This window comes from Alosa alosa, chromosome 3 (genome assembly GCF_017589495.1).
Source record: "Alosa alosa isolate M-15738 ecotype Scorff River chromosome 3, AALO_Geno_1.1, whole genome shotgun sequence".
NCBI classification, from domain to species: domain Eukaryota; kingdom Metazoa; phylum Chordata; class Actinopteri; order Clupeiformes; family Clupeidae; genus Alosa; species Alosa alosa.
In genome coordinates, this window is record NC_063191.1 from 30,998,156 (window position 1) to 31,024,341 (window position 26,186).

At 41.1% G+C, this 26,186-nt stretch overlaps 1 protein-coding gene across 16 annotated transcripts in view; it reads right to left on the bottom strand.

Moving 5' to 3' along the window:
* Window positions 1-26,186, bottom strand: part of mycbp2 (MYC binding protein 2) — a 283,844-nt gene that overhangs the window by 89,243 nt on the left and 168,415 nt on the right. For 10 of the 16 annotated variants that reach the window (XM_048239181.1, XM_048239179.1, XM_048239178.1 and 7 more), the window contains 6 exons: window positions 21,364-21,525; window positions 9,517-11,130; window positions 9,254-9,423; window positions 6,628-6,872; window positions 4,273-4,440; window positions 1,273-1,427 (listed from right to left, as the gene is read on the bottom strand). In XM_048239181.1, the coding sequence (XP_048095138.1) occupies window positions 1,273-1,427; window positions 4,273-4,440; window positions 6,628-6,872; window positions 9,254-9,423; window positions 9,517-11,130; window positions 21,364-21,525 (2,514 nt within the window). The remainder of the gene's footprint in view (window positions 1-1,272; window positions 1,428-4,272; window positions 4,441-6,627; window positions 6,873-9,253; window positions 9,424-9,516; window positions 11,131-21,363; window positions 21,526-26,186) is intronic. The other 6 variants (XM_048239193.1, XM_048239192.1, XM_048239188.1 and 3 more) reach the window with 1 other exon arrangement.

Genomic DNA, 26,186 nt, shown 5'->3' on the forward strand with positions numbered 1-26,186 from the left:
GCATAGTGTTCTGTCACTGGTAAGATCACACACAGCATCTTCAAGCTCATCATTGGAAAATGTACATTGCACTTTCTGAGGAACATTATGGAAACACTGATTTGTAAGCCTATCTAGGGCTACTGAATATCCCAGTTTTTAAACATGTTGGTCTAAAAGCTTTTAGAAATCTTCTTTAAGTCAGACAGCAAATCATTGCACTGCTCATCCCATATTTTTGACAACTCCCAGTTTAAGAACCATCGGGTTGACTGATGGGCCATTGCATTCAGAGAGCAGCCCAGATAAAAAATCTCAACTGCTTTTTTTTTTATTGATCTAAAGGTACAACATCAACAAAAATTGGTTACACTTTACTTGACAGTATCGACAAAAGAGTGACATGACACTGTCATGAACAAGTCATAAATAAGTCATAAATGTTTATGACATAATGCTTCTGTTATTAAGTGACATTCGTTTTTTTAGTGTTAGGACTGGGAATAGGTTGAAAGGATTTAAAGGAGAATTCCGGTGTGATATTGAAGTGTGTTTAAACATGATACCGAATGTGAACGTATGTCTCATAGCTCATCTCGGCTTGTCCCCTACACTCCGAAATCTGGCGCTAGCTAGCCGATGCTACCAACAGCTTTTTTAATGGGGGTGCCTCGGCATCGGCCTAGCCATGCAAATAAATCACTGTTTAACACCATTTATGAGGCTCAAAGTATCTCCACACTTCATTGGTAGACTTCCGAGGGCCCTGACATTTAAAACGAGACATTGAGAACTTTGAAAAAACACTGGTAGTTTATTTACAAGACGATTTATACAGACAGTACCTTAAGGAAGTTTACCGTTCGCGGCCATCTTGAATTTAGTCACGATAAGTCAAGCGACGAGTATGAATGAACAGGTATGATAAGGGATCAGATTCCAAAAATAATTCTGTGGAAATGCATGGATTCCAGTTGCTCCATGCATTTCCAAGGAATTGAATGGTTAGAATGCTAACTTTTGGTGAATTTAGCATTATATAGGCGCGAGTACTTATTTGACTTATTTTAAGTCAAATCATTTTACAAGAAAGCTCAAAGTAAGTATCTTTATATTAAAATAATACTAACTAGATTTTTTTATCTTAAGATTATAACACTTGGTAAGATATCACTTTTTGCAGTGTACTGCCATTTTAGCATTATCATGCCCTATGGATCTTACAAATTGATTACAAACTTGGAGACACTGCTTAAGCAGCTGAGCATGATTGTGTGAGATGTACTAGTTTACCTGCATCCCCACTGTGAACCCTGCGTCTTGGTACAGCTTTTACTCTAGCTGGGGAAGAGTGCTGCTTGTCGTACTCAGAGGCCACCACAGAGTAGGATCGCTGGAACACTGTCCTCTTGGCTGTGTCACTGTCAGTGATGGGACTGGTCTCTAAGCTACAGTATAGGTATAAAGTAGGTTATGTATGATATCATATACTTGTAAGACATGATAACAACTCTGGATAAAGAACATCCCCAACACAGACATTTGGGACATTGTGTAAAATGTAGAGATGCACCAACTGATCACAGCTGGTGACCGGAATTGGCCGATTTTCATGTGATCGGCCATGACCCGCAACCAGCCGGTAAGTCTGAGATATGTTGATATAATGCCGGTCAAATGCACTCGCACCCCGCACTTGAAACAACATCACCCAGGTGAGTTTGCAAAGTTTGAAGAAGCTTGGCAAAGGCCAACACTCAGGGCTGTATGTACAATGAAAGCCCTAATAGCCTACCGAGTTTTTCTATACGCAGAAAGCGAACGCTGTGCTTTGCTGTATTGCGTGTAATTTACTAAGATATCACTTCATTACATAAACAGAGCTCATCATTAATCTCTCATAATTTAGAATTGATTGCACCTTGCCGATGTGCAAGATGCTTATGCCGTAAGCACTAATGTACAGTACCTCCTAGGGCTGTCACTTTATGTTCAAAAATCGATTATTGATTGCACAATCGATTGGACCAACCAACAGAAGTTTTGAAAACTAAAATAGGGAATCGATTTTAACCGAATATGCACACTATTCATTTTAAATGAATTAATCAAATAAAAAAGATAGATGTAAGAAAACCATCAACAAAACTCAGAAACAAGCAGAAAAAGAAAATAAAGAATTCCGAAAGTGCAGTAGGCATTGCGAAAGCTAAAAAGAAAATTCCCAACAATTTTACGCACCGGAAACAGTCTATAGTTTCAATCGGCTGCAGCTGGTGTTTTGCTAACAAATGGAGGACATCGGCGATCAACCTGTGCGACATGAGAGAGATGAGTGATAACCCCTAATAACTTGAGGAGTTCGATATGGAAGCACTTCGGGTTTTGGACTGTAGTTCAAACTATGGTGAAGGACAAAGTGATATGCAAACTGTGCGATCCTGAGTTCCTACATAGGCGAAATTTGTTTGACATTTCTAATTGTAAACACAGCCATGTTGAAGCCTGTAGTAATGTTTTTCAATGATGTTATGGCAGTCCACTCTGCTTATTGTTTTTCGAGAATGTTGCTCTCCTGTTGTCATTGTGCACGAAACTTCACACCAATAAACGGTCAGAAATATTGCTAACTTGAGCGTCTCAAGCGCCCTCTTTACATTCATCCTAATGCCCGTTAGTTGTCCATGGATTGGCCTATATTTGGCGTTGAAAATGGAAAAGTGTTTAGACATGGAATATCGATTTAACAATCGATTCAATTTTTTTATTTTTTCACAACAGTGACATCCCTAGTACCTCCACACCATCATAGATGCTGCATTTTGAACTGAGCACTATAAGAAGTTCCCAAGTTGGGTAGTTTCTCTCCTCTTTAGCCCATTTTGGTTGGTCTAACCACAGGACCTTTTTCCACTTTAAGGTTTACACTAGCATACAGTTTCCCATACAATGTTTTTTTTTCTTTACATAAACAGGCCTGGTTTTAATGCAGAACCATCTGAGATCCAAAAGACCACAGCCATCCAATATTGTTTTTCAGCTCTGTCCCTTGTTTGCAAAGATTTCTCTGGATTCTCCAAATATTTTAAAGGAAAATCCCGGTTTTTAGCACTTTGAGTCCCTTTTTGAATCGCCTTTGACTGCTCAGGGTGGCTGCCAACAGGCATACTGTAGGCTACTCAAACATGTCCTAAAACAACCCTTAACGTTCGTTTTCAAAACTGTGCAACTCACCGAGTGGTTAGTGGTGTTCGTTGATTATTAAAAGCAAATATATCGGCGCAATGTATATGATTTCCAGCCTTCTTATTTGCTAGGCCTATTGTGGAACTATTTATTCAGACACCTCACAACCGCGTATAAACTTCCGCTCAATATTTGAACCTGAAGCATAGACGGTGGCGCAGTAATATCAACGTGCAATGAGTCTTCCAAAAGAAATCAATGGGATTTTACAAAATGCCAAATAAAACACGACAGAAACTGTATTTCGCCATGCTACTTGTTTTGGAACATCAACGAACACCACTAACCACTCGGTGAGTTGCACAGTTTTGAAAACAAACATTAAGGGTTGTTTCAGGACATGTTTGAGTAGCCTACTACAGTATGCCTGTTGGCAGCCATCCTGAGCAGTCAAAGGTGATTGAAAACGAGTCAGAAAGTCGAGACAGGACCAATCGTCAAAATTTCGGTGTCCAACACTCTAGTTCATCCAAAACAAACCAGAACAGGGACTCAAAGTGCTAAATACCGGAATTTTCCTTTAATTATGTTATATACCGTAAATGATGAAATCCTCAAAAACCTCACAATTTCATGTTTAGAAGCATTATTTACATTGTTTTATCATTTGTCCACACAGGTTTACACAGAGTGATGAACACCTCTACATCTTTACTTCTAAGAGACTCTGACACCATGGTTAAGTGAAGAGCATCACAGAGAGGCAGTTACCCTAATTAGTTGCGAAATATTCATAACTTGTTGTCTTTATCATTACATAACTTTTCCAGCATTTTGTTGCCCTCATCCCAACAATGTGTTGCTGGTATCAAATTCAAAATTAACATATATTTTCCACGAAAATGGAAATTTAATTTTCAACATTTGATGTTGTCTGTGTCTTTTTTGCAGCTATACATGTATATGGGTTTACAATATTTGCAGATTGCCACATTCTGTTTTTATTTGCATTTTACACAACGTCCCATCTTTTTCTTGTTGGGGTTGTACATTACAGGCATCTTAAAGCACATAACAGTTCTGAAGGGGCATGAAGAGGTCCATTACCTAGGGGGCATTGACTTCATGTTGGTCTCTGGCTCCTCAAACACATTAGGACAGGCATCAGGTGTGACTGAAATATAAGGTGCGGGGACTGAAGTGGACCTCAGGTAGCGTAACTCGTCTTGAAACAAGCTGTCATCCTGATAGGACCCAAAGTTTTCAGTATGTTGCCTGTACAGGAATGGAAACCAGTACCAGTTTTACTAATTAATTTACATAAATATGTGTGAAAACATTTACATTTCTTAATTTAGCAGACACTTTTATCTAAAGTGAATTACATCTGTCAATTATATTACAAGGGCCATTGTCCCTGGAGCAACTCGGGGTTAAGTCAGAGACTTTCTAATGAGGAGACACAGTGCTCAAAAAATCCTCCATAGAAATGCATGGGGCTAGTTTGTAACGCCAATATGGCCGTTGTATACACATATCACACCTCTTCCTCGGCAAAACGTTGACATGTGAATACATTGAGCCAATCATGTGGTGTGATGTGAATACATTGAGCCAATAATATGGTGTGTTGTCAAGACATCGTGCCAATCATGTGTGGTGAACTCGCCACTGGAGCAAGATTGATGCCGTGAAGCCTTGCGCACGCGCATTTCTGCCGAATAGGTTGCCCGATGAGTACCCAAAACGCGTTGCAATATGGCCGCCGAGTGGAGGGACTTGCCTAAAAGGACTTTGGTTAAGTGCTTTGCTCAAGGGCATAACGGTGTAAGCTGGGAATTGAACTTACAACTTTTTAAGCTACTGCATGCTAGCCCAGCTCTTTAGCCGCTATGCTGCCACGTCCTCAGATTTTTGCAGTCAAATTAGAATCTCTGCATCGTACTTTTACCAACCTAAATCTCCAGCGTATCAGTTTAAGAAACTCCTGGAATCACGGTCCTGATATTCTTGCAGATAGATGGGGTAATATTATTTATTGATGGGCTAGATGTAACCCAGGGCTGGTCGATAGTTCCACTCACTCAAATGGCCTTGTTTTATTAAGACACTTTGGTGTGTAATGTTCTCTTTTAATCATTAAGTCATTTGAAGTTGACCAATGGGAAGTCATCCTCGTATGACGTATGAATCACCCATCTATCGCTCCATGATAAACTAATTATGCTATATATTCTTTACATTCCTCAGCAACACTCCAATCGAATCACAAAGAATTTAGCCTCCATCCCGCCAGAGAGCTCAATCTCACAGCGCACCGGACTCAACTCCTCTGAACTAAACTTACTGCCTTCCTTAGAGCCTTCTTCAAGGGTATTGAGAAAGCCATTCTAAAGGTGGTAATTATTTCATAAAAGAGTTGAGCATGGCGGCAGATTTCCGTTGGCTGCACAGGCACTAGTTCAGCCTTCTCGTCTGGGGGCCTCTTTGGCCAGGGAATAGTGGCCCTCAGGGAATGAGGCCACACAGAGGGACACAGCGGCCCCCCCAGTCAGTGCTTGTTGCTCACTTAAGAGCTTGACCTACATGCACAGACTCTGCATGGGTACTGCGTATGTTGTTGAGACGCTATGCGCTGCCGTTCTTGTGCCTCCCACCACACTTCACGGTGGTTCTACCCACTTCTGTCCCTCCTCACCACTCGATGGTTCTGATGCAGGGAATCAGCAAACTGGCGGCGAGCAACCAGTCCCAGCAGAAGACATACAGAGGGGACAAAGACATTCAGAACTCAGCGTGAATTCCTCTCCGGTGTCTGCTAGGGAGACTAGCTAGTCCATGGACTTGAAAGACATTTTTTTTCAATTTTGAATAATGCCGAGGCACATTAAATAACTGCACATTGCATTTGAGGACAATGTGTGGGAGTGCACACCCCATTCCTCCTCACATTAAAGCTTCACTATCCTATGCCACTCAATAGCCTGCTCCAGGGAGTATGGTGTGCTTCCCTTACCACTGACTGAGGTAAATATTGGCTCTAATAATCTAATAAGCCAGATAACTTGCCTGTAGGATGAAAGCAAGATAATGAGTTAGTTTGTTAAATTGCAAGGAAGAAGGTAAGAGTAGCCAGTCATTATGATTGTTATAAATATCAGTTGAGGCAGCCACGGACAGCAAGTTGCATGTTGGAAGGAGACATAAGAGGGAAAAAAAATACTATAAAATAGTTTCATTCACATCTTTTTGTTTACTCGACCTTCATAGTTATGTGTTGACTTATTTGCACATATCAAAATAAAGTGAATTAAACAAAGCTTCCAAACACAGTGATAGAAATATGTCGGCCGCCAACAGACGCTACAGGGCTGTACAGTATGGCTGTCGACAGACACTTATGGACCACATACACAATTACAATATCAGTGACATTTCAAATGTGCAACATGGATATTGTACCGTGCCAGGGTCTGCAAGTAGAGGCAGCCAATTTTGTTGGGCATATCCTCAGAAATGCCCTCCTTAAGACTGGGCAACTGTCCATGGAAGGGCTTTGGTGGATAATGGCAAAGAAGGCTTGGTTCTGCTGCACTGCTCAGAGACAGTAGGAAGAGGGCATTGGCACGGATCACTTGGTGAGCTTCCATGGTGGGCAGAGCTCGTGGGGTCTTCACCTGCAGAGGTTTCTTCCTGGACTGCTTCACCTAGGACGGATTGGATAGAATGTTATTCTATTGTTGTCATTCTTTAAAAAAAAAAAAAAAAAAAAAAGAAAATCATTCCGCTTATATTCTTGATGCTGCTTCTCCTTTTTTAATAATATTATATGACTTTCTGAATGACATGAGAATCGTTAAGACAAGTTTCAAAATAAAAGCCATAGTTCATTTATTTTCTACTAGGCATTGCGGAATCTTCAATAACTTTAAACTAGTGACATCATAATAGAGCAATAATATGTGGGTTTGAATGGGCAGATTTAATTCGATTATAGAATCGGATTCATGCAGTAATCAGAATAAAAATACTCATATTAACACCTTGATCAGATAAGCTGTTCACTTATTAACTGTTATTGATCATCATGTTTACACACTATACTTGTATGCGGTGGCGGACCGTCAGGGCCTTCAAGGCCTTCTCTGAAGGCCTAACTATTTTCAAACGAATGAAAAATAACATTGTACTTTAATAACATTTTACTTTACCATTTATTATTCGCTTCTTCTTCTCCTTCCCGATCGTTCTTGACTAGACTACTACCATATCCTACCACTGTCCGCTATATTTGATTGACAGACTGTGTGAACAAATAGTGAGGGGGTGCGATACATTTTTATCCAATCGCATGTCTTCTCTTGTTAAGGCCCGCATCAGGCCTTCACAAGGAATCACTGCGTTTTCGGTACCTAAGCAACCATTAGAAATCATATGTTTGGATTCGGGTTGATTGATGGCTACATCTGACTGATTAGCCAATCAAATCTACCTATTATGGCAAGGAAGGCAGGTCCGACTGCAGTTGGGCCTGCAATGTTCGAAAAGAATACTTGGAACCGTTCATCACAAATTTTGATGCTATCTATTTGACTTGAGGAACTTCGTGAGCATCTTCTGTCAGTCAGACTGAAGACTGACATTCACTGGAAAAGTACATGTCACACTGACATGGCTATGGTTATAGCTATGGACAGTATATTGACCGTTTTGGTTTAAAAAAATATATATTGATAAGCCTTCATTAAGCAAAATTATATCATGTAACGTTACAGTGTCAACTGGACTACATTAGCAAGATGCACATAATGTCAGCTAGCTCTGCACGTACTGTAGCTGGTCAGTAGCCTATGCAGGAATTGGTAAGTTTTGTTTCATGTTTATTTGATAACATAGACTTGTAATACATACTTGTAATCTGGCCCTTTTCTATATAAAAAAGTGTTTTGTGTTGCTTGCAAACCGCAGTGCTTGGTTACTACTAAGTTGTGTGTGAGTTGATGTGGCTTTGGTGAAGCTGTCTGGATCGGCATCTATGTGAAAATTGTCATTTGCCTTGGTTTTTTCTGCCCTGCTAGTTAGTCTGACTATATTTATATATCTGTGTTTTGTGGACATTATTGGTGAAATCAATGGCGTGGCCATCAGACATTATCAAATAGGCAACAAGCAGTAGCAGCATAGGGCAAAACATTTTCTGACTTTTATGTGTAATATCATGGTGGTGTGCTGAGACATTTTCTTATCATTTTCTGTTAAGACATTTTCTCATTTGGCAAACACTGTAGGATAGCCTACTGTAGTTCCACATTAGCTTAGCTGTTAGCAATCAGAGCAGCAGCACAACCTACAACAGTTGCATTGTAACGTTAACGTTAAAGCTATAGCTAAGTAGGAGAGCCCTACAAACAGTCTGAAGCAAGTTTGCTGATGTCAGATTAAACTATTAAATGAACACATCATTGTAGACCTGTGGCAGTGTCATATGTGCGTGCAAGTCATGAACATAGTAGGCAACCGATAGCCTAAATATTTCAAAATAGTCTGCAAAAACCCATAGGCCTACCTGAGCGCACTTGGTGTTCACTTTCAATATGACATGGACTAAATTGCACGTCTTCACCGGACAGTAGCAGGCAGCAGATTCTAATGAATATGGGTGATAAATAAGTAGCCTAGCCTAGCAGCCTATTCACTTTGCTGCGGATAAGATCTAAGCAATGCGGAATTCAGCTCGGAACATTAATTGTTTGTCTAACGAAGATTCTAGAGTGCTACACAGATTTGCGTTAGAAAGGGAAAACTTTTTTCCCCCACCGTGAAATGCTGGAAATTGCACATTTTAACGCTGAAATGCAAAAAAAATCTTCGGGGGGTACCCCCCGGAACGCCCCCCTATTATTATTTTTTCTGAAAAAATAATCATCATCGAAGGCCTAACCACTGAACGCACGGTCCGCCACTGTATGTCTGTTTTAAGATTTTTTTTAAAAGAATTATTACTGTAGGTCAGGCTTCCAATATTGGTACCATTGAAATATGATGCCCTTTTCATGAGCAAAAGGCTGTATTTGACACAAGTAGATACCTTTTCTCTGGCAGCTGTCTGCTTCTCTCTGAGGTACTTCTCTCTACAGCGATCACACACAAGGTACCAGGTGCTCCCACCAATGCCTCCGTCTCCACAATTACCAGCCCAACCCCCACAGAAATGCCCAATACTGTTATAACCTTGGCCTCCAGCATAACGACCACAACCTAAGAAAAAATTGATAAACATTAGTATATTCTTAACTGACACATCAAAGAATATTCATATGAAAGAGCAGGAAATGTCGATCAAGTTCCTACCTGGATGGGCTTGTCTCATGTGATAGGTGACTGGATAGGGATGAGATTCTCCACACAGTTCACAGATGGTGTCCTTCTCTGGGCCTCCCATGGCAAGTTGAGCCATCTCCCCAAACAAGTTCCCCCTGGGACGCACCTCTACCTTCTCTTTCTTCTTTTTTTCCTTTTTAGACTTTCTACTGTCCTTTTCATTCTCCTTTTTCTTCAGGATAGCACTGGAGCCTGGACTGGGGAAGATCATATTCTGGGTGGCAGCTTTAATGGTGGCCATAGAGATGTCCTCCCAGAATGCCACAAGATGCTGCAGAGTGAGAGGCAAGATGGACTTTGACCTCATGGAAGTGTGACTGGTCATCTCATAGGACATATGCTCTCCCTTACCGTCTTCACACTTCTCAGGCAGTGGTGGCTCTTTGAGCATGGAAAGCACCTTATTCTTATTGATGCTACCCATCTTAGAGATGTCAGGCCCATGAGGGGAGATATTAAACATGTTGAGGGCAGAGGAGATTTCCAGAGAGTGCCTATTCTTAAGTTTGTTTTCCTTCACATCTATACCTTTCTGGCAAGTAAGGGAACTACGAATGGGAGCATGCTCCTTGTTCAAGTCCGGGTTAAACTTAAGAAAGGAGGAACAGGCCATGGCATCATGGACAATACCTTCATGCCACAAGAAAGCAGCAAAAACAGCACGAGCACACTCTGCCACTGAAGGCGACATGGCCTGCTTGGCTGGCTCTTGGCGCAAAGTCTCTCCCTTAAAAAGAGGCCCCGATTTGTCCTTTTTAGGGCGCAAGTGTCGGCTTGAGGTCTTACGGCTGACCTTAGGTGAAGATCGGCTCTCCAGCTCTTCTTTAACAGGAGCCTTCCCAATGCTGAAATGCACCTTGCAGGAACCCTCCTCAGCACTCCGCAGCTCAGCATTTTCATCATTTGTTTCATCAGTAGACAGCAAGGTGCCAGAAGTGCAAACCTCCACTACCTCACTGTGAAGGTTCTCCTGAACAACATGAGGTGACGGAGTGCGATTCTCCACATTGCTCCGACCTTTGCCACTATCCTTAGGAGGGATTTTTGGCTTGGGTGAGGTGGACCTTCCTCTTAAAGGTTCTGTCAATGGAACTTTCTTCTTCCTAAGGGTATCAGGATCTAAAGTGTAAGAGTCAGACTTGGACCTCTCACGGGGGGGGTCCAGCCGAGCCTTTGAACATGGACTACCTTTCAGAGGAAGATTCTTGTCATGGGGAGAAATAGAGCGGGGAGCGTTGGTGCAGGATGGGCTTGATCTACCAGAGTTGAAAGCCTTCTGTTTTGGAGAGGAGGACCGGGAGCCCGGATTGGGTGATTCAGCCCGGTGGCTTGAAGTCCTCTCATCAGCCTTGAGGGCCTGCAGAGTGTTATGGTTTGGTGAGTGTGAACGGCTATGGCAGTCTGACTTCAGCTTTGCAGTGTCTGACTTCAATATCAGAGCCTCACTGGCTGACATGCTGTCATTCTTGATTTTTGTGTGGTTGGACAAATTCCGTCCCTGGCTGTCAGATTTAGTGGAGCATGTCTCTTGTCGCAGTTTACCAGCCGGTGAAATAGGGCAGACAGTCAGGTTACCCCGGTCACCTGCACATTACAGCATTAATAGATTACATATCCTAACAATATAAACCACATTAAGATCTTTCTGTTTTACTAATTTAATTCTAAAATTCTAAATTAATTCTACACACAACATGGGGGTTAAAAAATTCTCAAACCATTAGAGTTTAAAGACTAAAGTCAAACCATGAACTGCATAAATACCCCTGCATTTGTTTTATCATTTAACTGTGTATTTGGTGTCAACATTTTTGTCCAATAAGTCCTTTGTCCAATAAGACATGGGGTCTTATGACTGCCTGTTGCGGAGATATGCCTTTTCAATTATGGATAGACACATCATAGACAATTGATGCAAATCCAAGCTTTTCATGTATTCCTCTCCTCTCTCAATAAGGGTTGGGATGTCCCTTTAATTGGCATTTGTACAGTAAATTGGGAGTGTTTTGTTAGCTTACATTCATCTTAAATTAGATTTTGTAAACGTTACTGGGAAATATGTTCACTTTTCCTGCTTCAGCTGATCACAAAATTTAATCACAGGAACTTCAGGGCTAACTCCCTCACTTAAACTGCAGGTTGTAAGCAACAGGCAATTGCAATATACAGCTTCAGTCAAAAGAGTTGCATGTTTATCCAGTAACCAACAGTTCAAACTATTCAAACTAAGTCTGCTTCACTAACTTTGTTTTAGTTGCCCGCTCCTAGTTATTCATCAGTGTTTTCTCTTTCTCCTTCCACCAGTCACACAGTTTTTTAAAGGAGCCACACCACTTTCATGACAAGACACTATGCTATATGAATGCTATTCTGTTGACCTTTAAATTTGTCGTTACTGTGCATGGTGGACAGGACAATTAAGTCTGTGATTGGTGATAGACTTAAAAACCTTTTCTGCACATTAATAATATTGCAATAATACCGATAACCATGATAATTTTTTTCACTATAATTGTGAAGTCAAATTTTCATACTGTTCTATCTCTAGTCACAAATACAATATGTATTAATCTACTCTCGATTCCAGATTTCGCCAAATCTTAAATAATGGATTTGTTATGGCAGAACCTTAACAATCAGGATAAGATGCATCTGGTCCTACTTGGAGAACACTAGTTTCTCAGATGCGACCTGCTTTGTACTCTGTTAGGGTGACTACCTAATGCTTTGTTGAATTTGTATGCTTTATACATATGTGTATTTTTATGTACTTACTCCTGGGGGGCATTGTTGTGTTTTGGTTTGCTTTTATTTGCTGCTGTTATGTATTGTAATTTGTGTATGTACACAAAAAATGAGGTCGCACCAAATATTGATTTGATTTTTTAACACTGCATTTTGTATACTGTTATTAGATCAATTAGATAAGTACAAAGTACAGTTGTTTTGAAAGAATCCTAACATCCATAAATTCCTGTCACATTTTCCCAGTACAGTACACATTACATTTATGACTTGTAGATTGGTGACACCAAGGCAAACTATGGTGATGCAAGTAGTCTAAATGGTCAATCACAGTGGTCAAAATTTCTTGTGTTACTTCTGCAGGCCTTTTACTATCAAAACTCCACTGTCAATGTATCCATCATGACAGTTGTATGGGAAGGGATCACCTAGTTGATGTCAACACTATACAATACTAAAATGTATTTCACAATGTCAGGTTTACCCAGTGTAATTGCCATAATTGACTGTACTTGTTGGTTCCAAGAAAGATAACAAGTTTGTTAATTCAAAAAATGCTTCCATTCAATCAAAGCCCAAATTAGTAAACTCCACCATGACTCTTACAAATTCTGTTGCACAATTTTATGCTTCACATTATTTATCATATTAGTCTTAATTTAACTTTGAACTCCCATAGGAAGTTTTTCTATAGGCACATGCTTTTAGTGAGGAGGTTAATCTGGAAGGTTTACAAACTAACCCAACTAATTTCAGATGCGTTAAAAATTCATGTGCACAAGGTTATGCATTGACTAATAATTTCTTTATGCATTTAGGCCTTTCGTCCACATGTAAACTGTGTTTTAGCTCACTCATATTTTTTTTAAAAAAGACTTCATGCTTACAAATGTCTTTGGCAAGTTAGTTAAAATATACATTTTGTCCAAACAATTTTCCAACAGTTGATCAGGAGATCAGATTTGTTTGGCTTTTAATGTCAGAATTTCAGTTCACATGCACTCAGGTCACTGTCTCTTTAAAGCGTGAAAGTGATGATGTCCTTATTAGGGGTCAACTGAGGGCACATCTGTGGCTGCATTTAAGGACGTCCCTGAAGACATTGTCTCCTTTTGCTCGTCATCAATGGGAAATCAAAATCAACTTAAAAAATTAGCAAAGATTGAGCCTCATTGAGAGCAATTTCCAAATGTTTGAAGGTACTACAATCATCTGTACAAACAATATTACAGAAACATAAACACAGATCATTCAGTGAGAACAGGTGTACATGTTCTCAAGATGATCTATGTTGATGTGAAAGGTTCAAATGCATTCAAGGCAATAGTCAACAAAGTTGTTGTGGGTAACCATTATGAAGGTATCTGTATCCACACTAAAGAGTGTGGTGTATCATCATCACTTGTTCTCTAGGGATGATCCACCTCAAATCAGCGTAGCAAAAGAGGTCTTAAGTTTGCAGGGGAGCACTGTGACAGATCAGAATTTTTTTTTGGATAGGCGAGACAAAAATAGATTTGTTTGACCAAAATGATCAACATCATGTATGGAGAAAGAAGGGTAATGCTTGTAGCCCAAAAAACACCATCTGAACTGTAAAGCATGGATGGTAACATCAGGGCTTTTCTTGTGTACTTCATTAAATTGGTGACATCATGAAGGTGAAATATTTGGATATTCTGAAACTTTCGTTTGGAATGGCCATAGAAAAACCTTTTCCTTAAAGGAGAAGTGGTGGATAGTTTAATGGATATTGATAAGCAGATAGTTTAATGGATGAATGAATGGTTTAAAGATAAAGAGAAAGTTGGATAGAAGATGCCTTGTATTAATATTCTCACACCATGAGTTTCTCTCCTTTTATGTCCATAGCAGCCAATGACCCAGAGGTATTCCTTGCAGCATGAGATGGTGCATTGTCATGCATAAAGATGATTTTCCTATGGAAGGCACGGTTCTTCTTTTTGTACCACGGAAGAAAGTGGTCAGTCAGAAGCTCTACATACTTTGCCGAGGTCATTTTCACACCGTCAGGGACCCTAAAGGGACCTACCAGCTCTCTCCCTATGATTCCGGCCCAAAACATGACTCTGCCACTAGAGTGCGGATTGGGCCGCAAATTTCTGTCCGAACCCGGCCCGCGTCCGACAGAGTTGCGTCCGAACCCGACAGGCAGTTTCATTTGTATGTCCGAACCCGACCCGAGCCCGACGCAGATGATGCCTGAGTTATTCCCATGCTAGTCATAAAACGTTCACGTTTGTGGATAGCCTGTCTTTTTAGCCCATTAAACGGAACACACAACAAATTGTCTACAGAATCAGATGAGCGTGCACGCACGCAGGTCACACACAGCGCACATTGACACAAGAGGCCCAAGCAAGCATAGCCTATTGAAATAGAATTCTTGTCTTACCATTGTGAAAAGTCTTAAAATGAACTGCAACAGTCGTTGAAACTACAGTGCCTCTGTCACTGATCCATATGCAGCATCGGCGTTAATTGGGGCAACTTCGAGGAAATCCTCATCCAGTTGAGCGAGGCGACCTTATAGCCTACGGTTGCCTATGTCTTTACCACAGTATGCAAGCGCCAAATAATCTTAAAATCTCCTGATAGGCTAACAACTTTTTAGCGTCACCCAAGACTGTGCTTATGTGCATATGTGCGAAATGTGCATAACCATTTGTTTATGTAGTCGTGACAACGCGTGTGCATTTCAGACGGCATGCCTGAAATGCGTTGTCACGATAAACAAATCTTGCACACAGGAAGAAAGCTATTAGGTCTTTTTTACATTTTACTTTATTCTCAAAAAACAAACGTTTGCATTATGTAAAGCAGACCTGTTGGTTACCCAACATAATAAGGAATTTAAATGTAAAGCTTCCAATGCATATCGCCCCCATGTGTCCGAACCCAAACCGAACCCGACTACAATTTCTAAATATTTGTCCGAACCCAACCCAACCCGTCGGGCTCGGGTCGGGTAGCCACACTCTATCTGCCACCTCTTTGCTGATGTCTCAGCCTTGTTAGGACATGGTGGCCATTCACTAACCATCCATTACTCCATCCATCTGGACCATCTAGGGTTGCACGGCACTCATCCTTAAACAAAACTGTTTGAAAATTAGTCTTCATGTATTCCTGAGTCCACTGCAACCGTTTCTGCTTGTGAGCATTGTTTAGGAGTGGCCAAATAGTAGTAGGTTTATGCAAACTTCTTGAGGATCCTACACTTTGAGTTTCACAGGACTCCAGAGGCTTCAAATACCTGTTTGCTGCTTTGCAATTGCATTTTAGCAGCTGCTCTCTAAATCCTATGAATTTGTCTGGCAGAAACCTTCCTTATTATGCGTTTGTCTGCACGAACCTGCCTGTGGTCTGAATCAGCGACCAATTTCTTCACAGTACGATGATCACGCATACGTTTTCGGGAAATATCCAATGTTTTTATACCTTGTCCAAAGTAGTGCACAATTTCACGCTTTTCAGCAGCAGAGAGACCTTTTTCTTTCCCTCGTTTCTTCAAACCTGCAGCATCCTTAATAATGTGGAACACCCTTCTCAGGTAGTTTTCCTTTGATTGGGCTCACCTGGCAAACTAATTATCTTAAGGTGTCTGAGATCCAAGATCCAAATTTCAGTTAGCCTATTAGCTGGTTTGATTTGCATTGAGCTCAATGAGCATAAAAATAAAACCATGCCAATCTCTAGGTATGGTGAAGGGTATGTGATGATGTGGGGCTATTTTATTTCCAAAGGCCAAGGGAACTTTATCAGGATGCATAGTATCCTGGATCCATGAAATAACTGGCCTTTAAAAATCCAGTGAAATATACAATCCATCCTGGCTGATTTTGACTGAACCACTCAAAAAGGAAGTGTCTCAGCTATCAGAAGACATGAGGCCCCTGAGCCTCATTCTAAATAAATAGATTTCAAGATTTCACTGGATTTAAATGTTGATGATCTAACATGTCCTCATTCTAAATAAATAGATTTCTAGATTTCGCTGGATTTAAATGTTGATGATCTAACATGTCCTTTTCTAATCATGCTACTGGAATTGTTGTCAAGTCTATTAGCTCAAACCTGCTAAAGAGCAGGCTTGTTCATGCAAACAGAATTAAATCAAAGAACACAAATTGTCAAAGGCTTACTTAACCACGCCAGTTGAAACCAGTTCATACATAACCTATCCAAACAACAACAAAGAGTCCATTTATCTTAGACAACATAATTCCGCATTATAATCATTACCTTACTTTATTTTGCACAAGCGCGAGTTAGCTGCAATTGATCTTAAAAATTGCCAATATTAGATATGACATCTCAGATTTCATGGGCCTGTTAACATTTGTTTTAAGAATGCGTCTTAGGTAAGCCGATCAAAAGTGGTCAGCCAAGATGTATCACTGTTTACACATGTATTTAAGGTCGAGTCAGAGACGTTGCTGACCACTTGTATTTAGATTTCACTACTGTCAACATCATATTCATTAGAACTCCAGAGAGCTATAGAGCTCTCTGCTTCACCGCCTTGAGCTTGTTGATAATGAGACAGTGGGAAAATTGCTCGTCCATCTCCTCTAGCTCATCCCCATAGCCCACGAGCCCTTTTTCTCTCTCGCTTTCACCAAATGGCAACAATGAGAAGCCCTGTAATCAGTGTGTGCTTTCTGTTGCCTGCTCACTTATGTGCGCACATCAGGCATGATCTTGCAACTTTGATCAAAGAGAATATAATATTATTTTCAAAGAATTTAATGGGTGGTGATGAAGGCACGTACCCTGACCCAGCACCCCCTGCATCCAACCATGACTATGCCTTTGTTGCATTCCTGACAGTGATGTTTGTTAATGTCTTGACATGCACCTCAATATTAGATAGTGTCATTAAGTTCCATAATGATCTAAATGATTGGAACCATGGACGCGCCAGAAGAGCCAGAATATATACAACAGAGGCTATGGTATGCTTTATTTGGCTCAACCCTGAAGTGAAAGGCATGGTAACGGTGAGCTAAATACCTTGGTGGTATGGAATGAACAAATAATCATAGTAAACTATGTAAAAGAGACAAGGCTTAATCAATCGCAGAAAGCAGTTCTGAACACACCGTAGCTGCATTTTTAGGAAGACATGGAAATTATGTGATAGCTGTGTTTGATACCTGCTTATAACTCCTATATATATATATATATATATATATATATATATATATATCATGAAAACTACACAAGTAGCCAATGGCCCCAAAATTAGGTTTTAGGGTGCAAATGCTGACTGTTTTTCAAGATACTCAAAGCAAAGTTTCTTGTCTCAAAAATGTCTTTTCTTTCTCTGTCTTATGACAAATAAATCAAATCTATTGAGCTATAGCTTAGCTGCGAAATTGTCCTCCTCTTGTCTTAGCCCAAGTCCAGTTTAAAGGTCCCCTGTGTAACGTTTTCAGTTGTTAACAAAAATCAACATCTCTCATTCATAAATGTGGCCCCATTCATGTTTAATTACCACCACCACCAAATCGAAGCATACCTATTGGCTTAGAAATCCTCTTTAACATTTACATAGCGCAGTGTCGACTCGCCGTGTACGTGGGCCATTTTAAAATAACGTTGGCCAGCAAGGGACATATGCGAAATACAGCTCAGTCTTTGGCGTCTGCATGCATACAAAAAGCATTAGCTTGGATTCATCTGCAGAATTTCCCTACATTCAGCAATGTAAGTTACGAGCCCATTTTCTACAAGTCATATGTCTTCCTAACAATCCAACATTGAAATTGTATTTTCCAACGAAATAAATAAAGAGAAAAATAACTCTGTTTCTGATCTGTCACCGGCTCATTTGATCTCTAGTTTCTAGACCCAGAGACAGTTGACAACCTAACCTAATATAGTTTTGCTAGGACTAGTAGACTATACACAAAGTTGCTGAACGTGTGTTATTTCAGGTTAGTTTGCAACAATATACAAGTTTAACCAAAATCCTTAGCTGCTACCTAGCTAGCGAACATAACTAGCTGTTAGCTAGCTAGCTCGGTTAACAGGCACCATGAAACTATTTATTCCATGTCCGAAAGAGTGTTTCATTGACATCACACACAAGCAATGGCAATAAAATAGTACACAAAATTTTATTAATATGTTGTTATTGCTTATTCAGAGAGAAGTTTATGCTTCGACGTGCCTAGGAGTCCCGAACTTGTGCCAGTTTTAATGTGTGACGGCTCCCGTAGTTCTAAACGAGGCAGGGCTTAAGACGTTGGTTGCTATATAACTCCTAACCACTAGATGGGAGAATTTCTTACACAGGGGGTTAAATTTAAGATGTCAAAATACTCTGTATTTCTTCTCAATCCATTGTTCTCTCATCCTCTTTCTACTACGGGTCCTTCAAGAGATGCAGTTGAGAGTATATTTTTGCATGATAGCAGGTTGGATATGGAAGATTTGTGATTTTACAGTCTCTTATAGGGGTGTCACAATTTTTAATTTTAAGTTGAAATCGATCGAAATACATCTCAATATCGAACTTCGAACTCAAAGGTAGAATCGATGATGTAGCCAGACCCCCTATGTCACGTCCAGTATGTCACGTCCAAGACGCAAACACACACACACACACAGATACACACACAAACACACACACACACGTGTTGAACTGCAGTGTCAACACTCCTCTAACTTTAGGCTGCAGCCAGTAAAAAAAACACATCAACCAACTGAAATCAAAGCCCCTCTTGCTACTCTGAAATCACCGGTGTGGAAGTATTTTGCCGTTCATTCACGTAACTTACTCAACTTAACAAGTGAAGAGATGATGTAGTTACAGTCCAAAATTACTTGAAGGCATGAAATGCACATTGATAAGTGCATATTCCATGAACACTAACCTTGGGTCTCTTCGGAGTGTGCTGAAAAATCAAATTATCATTCTGTGTTGTTTCATTTTATTATGTTCACGTCTATGTTTAATGTTTGTTCTATTTACAACCTCGCGGTTGGAACGGTTTCAAAATAAAAAGCGGTTTCAAAATAAAAGCCCCTGAAACAGAATATAGGAAAAGGCCAAAAAAGTAACAATTATAAGGAATGCATTATTAGTAATTAAAAAAGATCGAAGATCGAAAATTGAATCGAATCGTGACTTTAAAATTAAGTCAAATCGAGGATTTGGAGAATCATGAGACCCCTAGTCCCTTAGGTACAACTCCTACTTTAAATGAATTAATTTCCATGGAAGGTAAACTTCTCAGTGACACCACAGTGTTGGTGCAACATCTCCTGATCATGTTGAGGATTTCCGTCAAACCTGGCACTCTTAAATGACCATCAAGGTCAAATGGGCTGATTAGGTATTTATGGTGATAGAGGATCTTTACTCCTCCTCAATGCTTAATTATCTGATTGGGAATTCAAGGTCATGCAGGCAAAGGTCAAGGTCAACCTCTGTCAATAACAAACAGAGTTAAAGCTGGCAGAGGCATACTAAAGGTTAAGATGTTGGTGGTAGAAGCTCTGTGTAAATAAAGGTGTTTGATACTTGATGCTTGATTTTGAGGACACTGAAATGAGCTTTTAAAGAAGTTGCCTGAGGTTAATCAAAAAGTGAGCCATTGGTTATGGAGCTCAGAAGCCTGTGATCACAATATGGTCTGACTATAGGCATGGTGTTGGCATGCTCTGCAATATGTGCAACCTTCAGTATCTCATCGTGTCATCAAGCCTTTATAGTGATTTTACTGTGCCAGGTTTTATGAGGATCCTTCAACATATTCAGTAGACAGATTTCAATGTGTTTGTGCAAACAGTGGAGGAATATCTGATGTATGATTCCATGTGACCTTGACCTTTGACCATGTGACCTTGAGTACCTGATCAGTTCATGTGGCATAGTGATCAACTGTGCCAGGTTTGGTAAAGATCCTTCAAAGTGCTCAAGTGCTTTTTTATTTTCATGAAATTATATTAATATTGAATAAGAGGTCTACTTAAGAGGCTGTAAGTTCCCAGATCCAAGTTGCTATCATGCAGAACTATATTCTAGACATACAGAAAACATATAGTAGTCGTGGTGACCCCCTTTAGCTCATACACTCACTATAGGAAGAATAAGTGCAAGCGGTATGCAATGAACCAGAGGAAGAATTTACAAAAGTAAATGCCTACACGCATGGCCGGCGAAGCAACAGCTATTTATGACAGGCGACCGGCAAAATCGAATAGCATCTATTGAAGTGAATGGGGAAACACACACGTGGAACGATGGGGCAACTGTTGCTATTGTATAGTATAGTAGTATATATACTTTTTTGATCCCGTGAGGGAAATTTGGTCTCTGCACTTAACCCAATCGGTGAATTAGTGAAACACAAACAGCACACAGTGAACACACAGTGAGGTGAAGCACACACTAATCCCGGCGCAGTGAGCTGCCTGCTACAACGGCTGCTTTCGGGGAGCAGTGAGGGTTAGGTGCCTTGCTCAAGGGCACTTCAGCCGCGGCCCACTGGTCGGGGCTCGAACCGGCAACCCTCCGGTTACAAGTCCAGAGTGCTAACCAGTGGGCCACGGCTGCCCCATTGCATCGCTCTAATCGGCCCCTTTCTATTTTCAGGGTGATTTTGATACGTCATAATAGAAAACAGCTGTCTGGTCAGTGTATCTCCACTGAATCGATGGGTGATCGTGCCACCAGTAGTGTGTGTAGTAAAGCGATTAACAGAATTCCAGTTTGACTGTTGCATCGCTGGCTGAACGTGACAGCCTTAAACCTTGTTCATTCAAAAGCAGACTAACAGATGTGCAGTTAGGGTTAGGATAAAAAATAAAGCTGATTTAAATGATAAGGGGTGGGTGTGTTACGAGAAGGGCCATCACCTGTTGCTATGGCAGGAAGTACATTTGGAGAAACAAGTATTACAAAGGTTTCTCTACATACACAAAACATTTGGGCAGATGGAAAGGGCTTGTTATAACACTAAGAATTTAATAATAATAATACATATATTAAAAATCCGGGATCAAACAAGCACCCCACTGTCAAGGGAGCACACTTACTCAGAATCTGTGGTTGCGGCTGCTGGGTAAGAGATTGTCCAAACACAAATGGACTGGTGACAAGGGAAGAGGAAGAAGGTTTGGCAGCTTGTTCAACTGAAGAGGGAGCTGGGAGGAAAGGTCCAGACTGAATAGAATTCAATATGGCACTCAGGCGGTAACCTGCAATATGGAAGACAATGGGAATACTGGAGCTTTTTCCTTCACCATCCTCCTATGGAAAGCACAGCACACAGACACCAGTCTGTTCCTCTCCTCTATGTGCAAATGCTTAACAGCTGCACAGAAAGAAGGGAAAGATGGTAGGTATTTGTGTGAGTCAGTGGATACATAACATGGACTGTATGCAAGGGCAAGGGGTGAGGGTGATGGGGTTCTGAATCTTTTGTGGCTTGACAACAAAACTACCAACAAACTGCCTGTTTGAAAGTAGTTGACTGCAAAATTCCAGAGAGACTGACAGTTTCCACTCTATCCAGTGCAACTGCAAATACCAAATGGCAAAGTGTACAAATAATCCGTAGGACTCTGGTATGGGAATGTTAAATGAACAACATTGCATACTGCATGTAATCTGAGAGGAGCACAATAACACCATGCTGACTGAAGTCACACTTGGAGCTAATGTGAGGCATTCAACATGAACTGAAAAAGCCCAGTGCAGTACTAGTTGTAGTAGCCCTCTTCATATTACAGAATATGGCACACAATTACTGGTTAAAATATGTTCAGTGATGATTTGAGGTAAATATCCTCAATAGGCATCATTCCTCCTGAAACACGATGAAATTAAAAGCAATTGACTCATGTATACCTGCATGCCTTTGGTATATCAAACTGAAGCAAGCAAAAATGTCAAACGTCATTTCTTGTTTATTTTGTTGACACCCCTACAAAAAGATTATAAACCATTAGGTTCTAGTGATTTAAAAATGACTATTTAACCTGTGCAACCTTAGTTAGCATCACAGATCTTCAACCTTGTAATCAGTCATTCAGGCTGGATAAATGTTGTTCTCATGTTTGGCATCACTGGGGGTTTGGTATCAAACCTTGCCTGACGTCATCATAAAGAAAAAAATATAAGAGTATGTTAAAGGTTAAGACTATACAACCAAGCAGCTTGAGTACAGTGTAACAACAGCTACAGGACTACTACAGACTACACTGACTACATGGAAAATCTACCCCCAGACTGAACAGAAAGATAGTACAATTGGCAACAAAGAGCCAAGGAAAACTTCTAAAAAGGTACAAGCTGAACACCAAGGTCAAGGTACATCAGTGTCTGATGGCACCATCCATCACTATTTGAACAACAGTTAAAAACCCAGGAGGACTCCATTGTTGAAAGAAAAACCTAAAGAATTTGCTAAAAGGCATACTGAAAAGCCATACTGTTTCTGGGATAATGTTCTTTGGACTGATTAGACAAACAAGCTTTTTCGCATATCACATCAGCTCTGTGTTCACAGGTGAAAAGGTTCAGCTTTCAAAGAAATAACTGCTGTGAAACATGGCAAAAAAGGCTTGGCTTTGTTTTGGGGCTGCATTTGTGCAAGGCGCAATGGGAGGTCATGTCCATGCATTAACTTTGGTTGTTATCATTATCATATTGTCAGAGCATTTTTTTAAAAAATTGGGCTTGATTTTCAAAAAGCCTGTTTTCATCTTCTCATTTCACCACGTGGACAGTTAGCAGGATTTTTAAAATGTTTACCATATATCATTCTGTACCCACTGTGATTATGATGTTGGCGCCGGAGATATGGCTTCCGTCGCTCAGTGTCCTCCTCAACTTTGCGCTTTTTCATATTTCTAGTGTTATTCTCACATGTATTAGCAACATGTCAAGCGCTAGTCACGTATGACAGACAGGCGCTAATGGATATGACTTAATCTGACATCTGCAAACACTTCTTGGGACTTTCACTCGGATGGTTACCAAAGTTGTTTACCTGGCTGTTTACCTTGGTTACCTGGGAAAAGACGCCGCCGGAGGAAAAGAGGGAGATGAGCCAGGGTCTTGGTGAAATTAAGAAAACGACAGCACCGTCCTCCGCTTCCTAGCAGTCTCCTTGCTACGTACAGTCAACGTACAGCGTACAGTCACTCAATAACAAACTGGATGAATTCAGAGCCAGGCTGGTGTTTCAGCGGGAAATTGAGAACTGCAATTAATTTGTCTTTACTGAGACATGGCTGGACCCCTCAATATCAGACTCTGCCATCCCACCCGAGGGCCTCTCCATTCATCGACAGGACAGAACTACTGACTCGGGGGAAGAACAGAGGAGGTGGTGTGTACATCCTAATCAACAAGCTGTGGTGTGTGGATGTGCAAACATCATCGTCGGGGTCAAGACGAACATCTAATGGTCAAGTGCAGGCCCTTTTATCCATCCAGGGAGGATATTTTTGTCGCCGTTTACATTCCACCGCAAGCTAACACCAAATGGGCGTTGGACGATCTATATGAAATCATTGATCGGCAGGAAACTTTGCATCCGGAGGCTACTTTCATTGTAGCTGGTGACTTCAGCAAAGCCAACCTCAAGAAAGTCTTACCGAAGTACCATCAGCATTGACTTTCCATCTCGATTTGAAAACATCCTGGATCACGCCTACACGCCGTACAGTCATGCCTATAAAGCCCGCCCAGCTTTCGGCAAATCGGATCAATCCTCTGTCCTCCTAATGCCAGCCTATAGACAGAAGCTGAAACGGGAACCGCCTGTGATTCGCTCAGTACAGCGCTGGACAGATCATTCAGATGCTACACTGTGTGACTGTTTCCAAACAACAGACTGGGAAATGTTTCGGGCTGCCGCGGATAACATCAATGATTACACTGAAATTGTATCAGACTACATTTGCAAATGCATAGAGGACGTTGTACCGCAAGTGACTGTACAAACTTTTCCCTAATCAGAAACCATGGATGAATGGAGAGGTCTCTTCAGCACTCGAAGCCTGGACATCATTGTGGTAACCCTAGTGAGTACAAAATAGCCCGTAATGAACTAAGCAAATCCATTAAATTGGCCAAGAGACAGAGAAAAAGTGTCTTGTTACACAGGATCTAACACCAGGCATATGTGGAGTGGGCTAAGGACCATCACTGACCAATGACAAAGGAAAGAGCCACAGAGCAGATGCGACCTCTGTCTGTCTTGCAGTGGAGCTGTCGCTGACCTGTGACCTGTCGCTCTGACCTCTGTTGTGATGAAGTGCTTTGAGAGGTTAGTCTAAGACCACATTACATCCTGTCTGTCTACTGCATTAGACCCACTCCAGTTTGCTTATAGGTCTAACAGGTCTGCTGTAGCTTTGGCCCTGAATACTGCTCTCTCTCACTTGGATCAGAACAACATGTACGTACGGATGCTCTTTATCGAATCAACACCGTCAACACCATAGGACCATATAGGCTCATCATGAACCTGCAAGACCTGGACATCAGTCCCTCCATGTGCAGTTGGATACTAAACTTCCTAACAGGCAGGCCACAGGCAGTACGGCTAGGTAACATCACCTCCTCCAGTCTAACACTCAGCACTGGTTGTACTCACTGTTCACGTGATTGTGCAGCCACTGACCGCTCCAACACCATCATCAAGTTTGCTGATGACACCACCATAATTGGCTGCATCAAGAATGGCCTACAGAGCAGAGGTGGCAACAATGACATCTTTGTGTCAGGATAACAGTTTGCTGCTCAATGTAACAAAAACCAAGGAGATGATAGTCGATTACAGACGGCTGCAGGGAGAAGAACACGCACCCATTCACATCGGGAGTGCAGCTGTGGAGAAAGTCAAAAGCTTCAGATTCCTGGGTTTAAACATCAGTGAGGATCTGAGCTGGACACACCATATTGGTGTGGTCACAAAGACAGCAGCTTTTCTTTCTGCGCTGTCTGCGAAAATTTGGCATGGACTACAAAATATTGACCAACTTTTACCGCTGTACAATTCTGACTGGTGGCATAACAACATGGCCCAGAATCGAAACAGCACTGCCCAGAATCGAAAATCGCTACAAAGAGTTGTCAGATCAGCACAGCACATTAAGTATAAGTATACTCTTTTGATCCTGTGAGGGAAATTTGGTCTCTGCATTTATCCCAATCCGTGAATTAGTGAAACACACTCAGCACACAGTGAACACACAGTGAGGTGAAGCACACACTAATCCTGGCGCATTGAGCTGCCTGCAACAACAGTGGCGCTCAGGGAGCAGTGAGGGGATAGGTGCCTTGCTTAAGGGCACTTCAGCCGTGCCTACTGGTCGGGGTTCGAACCGGCAACCCTCCGGTTACAAGTCCGAAGCGCTAACCAGTAGGCCACTACAAGGCTGCCCATTACAAGGACTGAGTTACCATCCATCCAGGACCTCTACAGCCAGCGCTGCAGAAGAAAGGTCAAGCGTATAGTTTCTGACCCCAGTCATCCCAGCCACTGTCTTTTCACCCTCCTGCCTTCTGGCAGACGATACAAGAGCATAAGGACCCGTACCAGCAGATACAGGGATAGTTTCTACCAGTAAGTCATCAGGATGCACTTAGAAGATGGCACTTAGTTTTTTGTATGTTTTTTTTATTTTACTCTTGAAGTTGAATGGACACTTGAGCACAAGGAATTGCAATGCCGATAAATGCTTATTTATGAGTACATGATAATAAACTTGAACTTGAACTTGTATGTGAGGATCATCTGTCCAAAATTTGTTCTTGTTGCTGAGTTTCTTTATTGAGATAAGATTTTTTTTAAAATATTGTCTATAAATCCACTGAATTTGTACTGGATCAGAAGAACCACTTT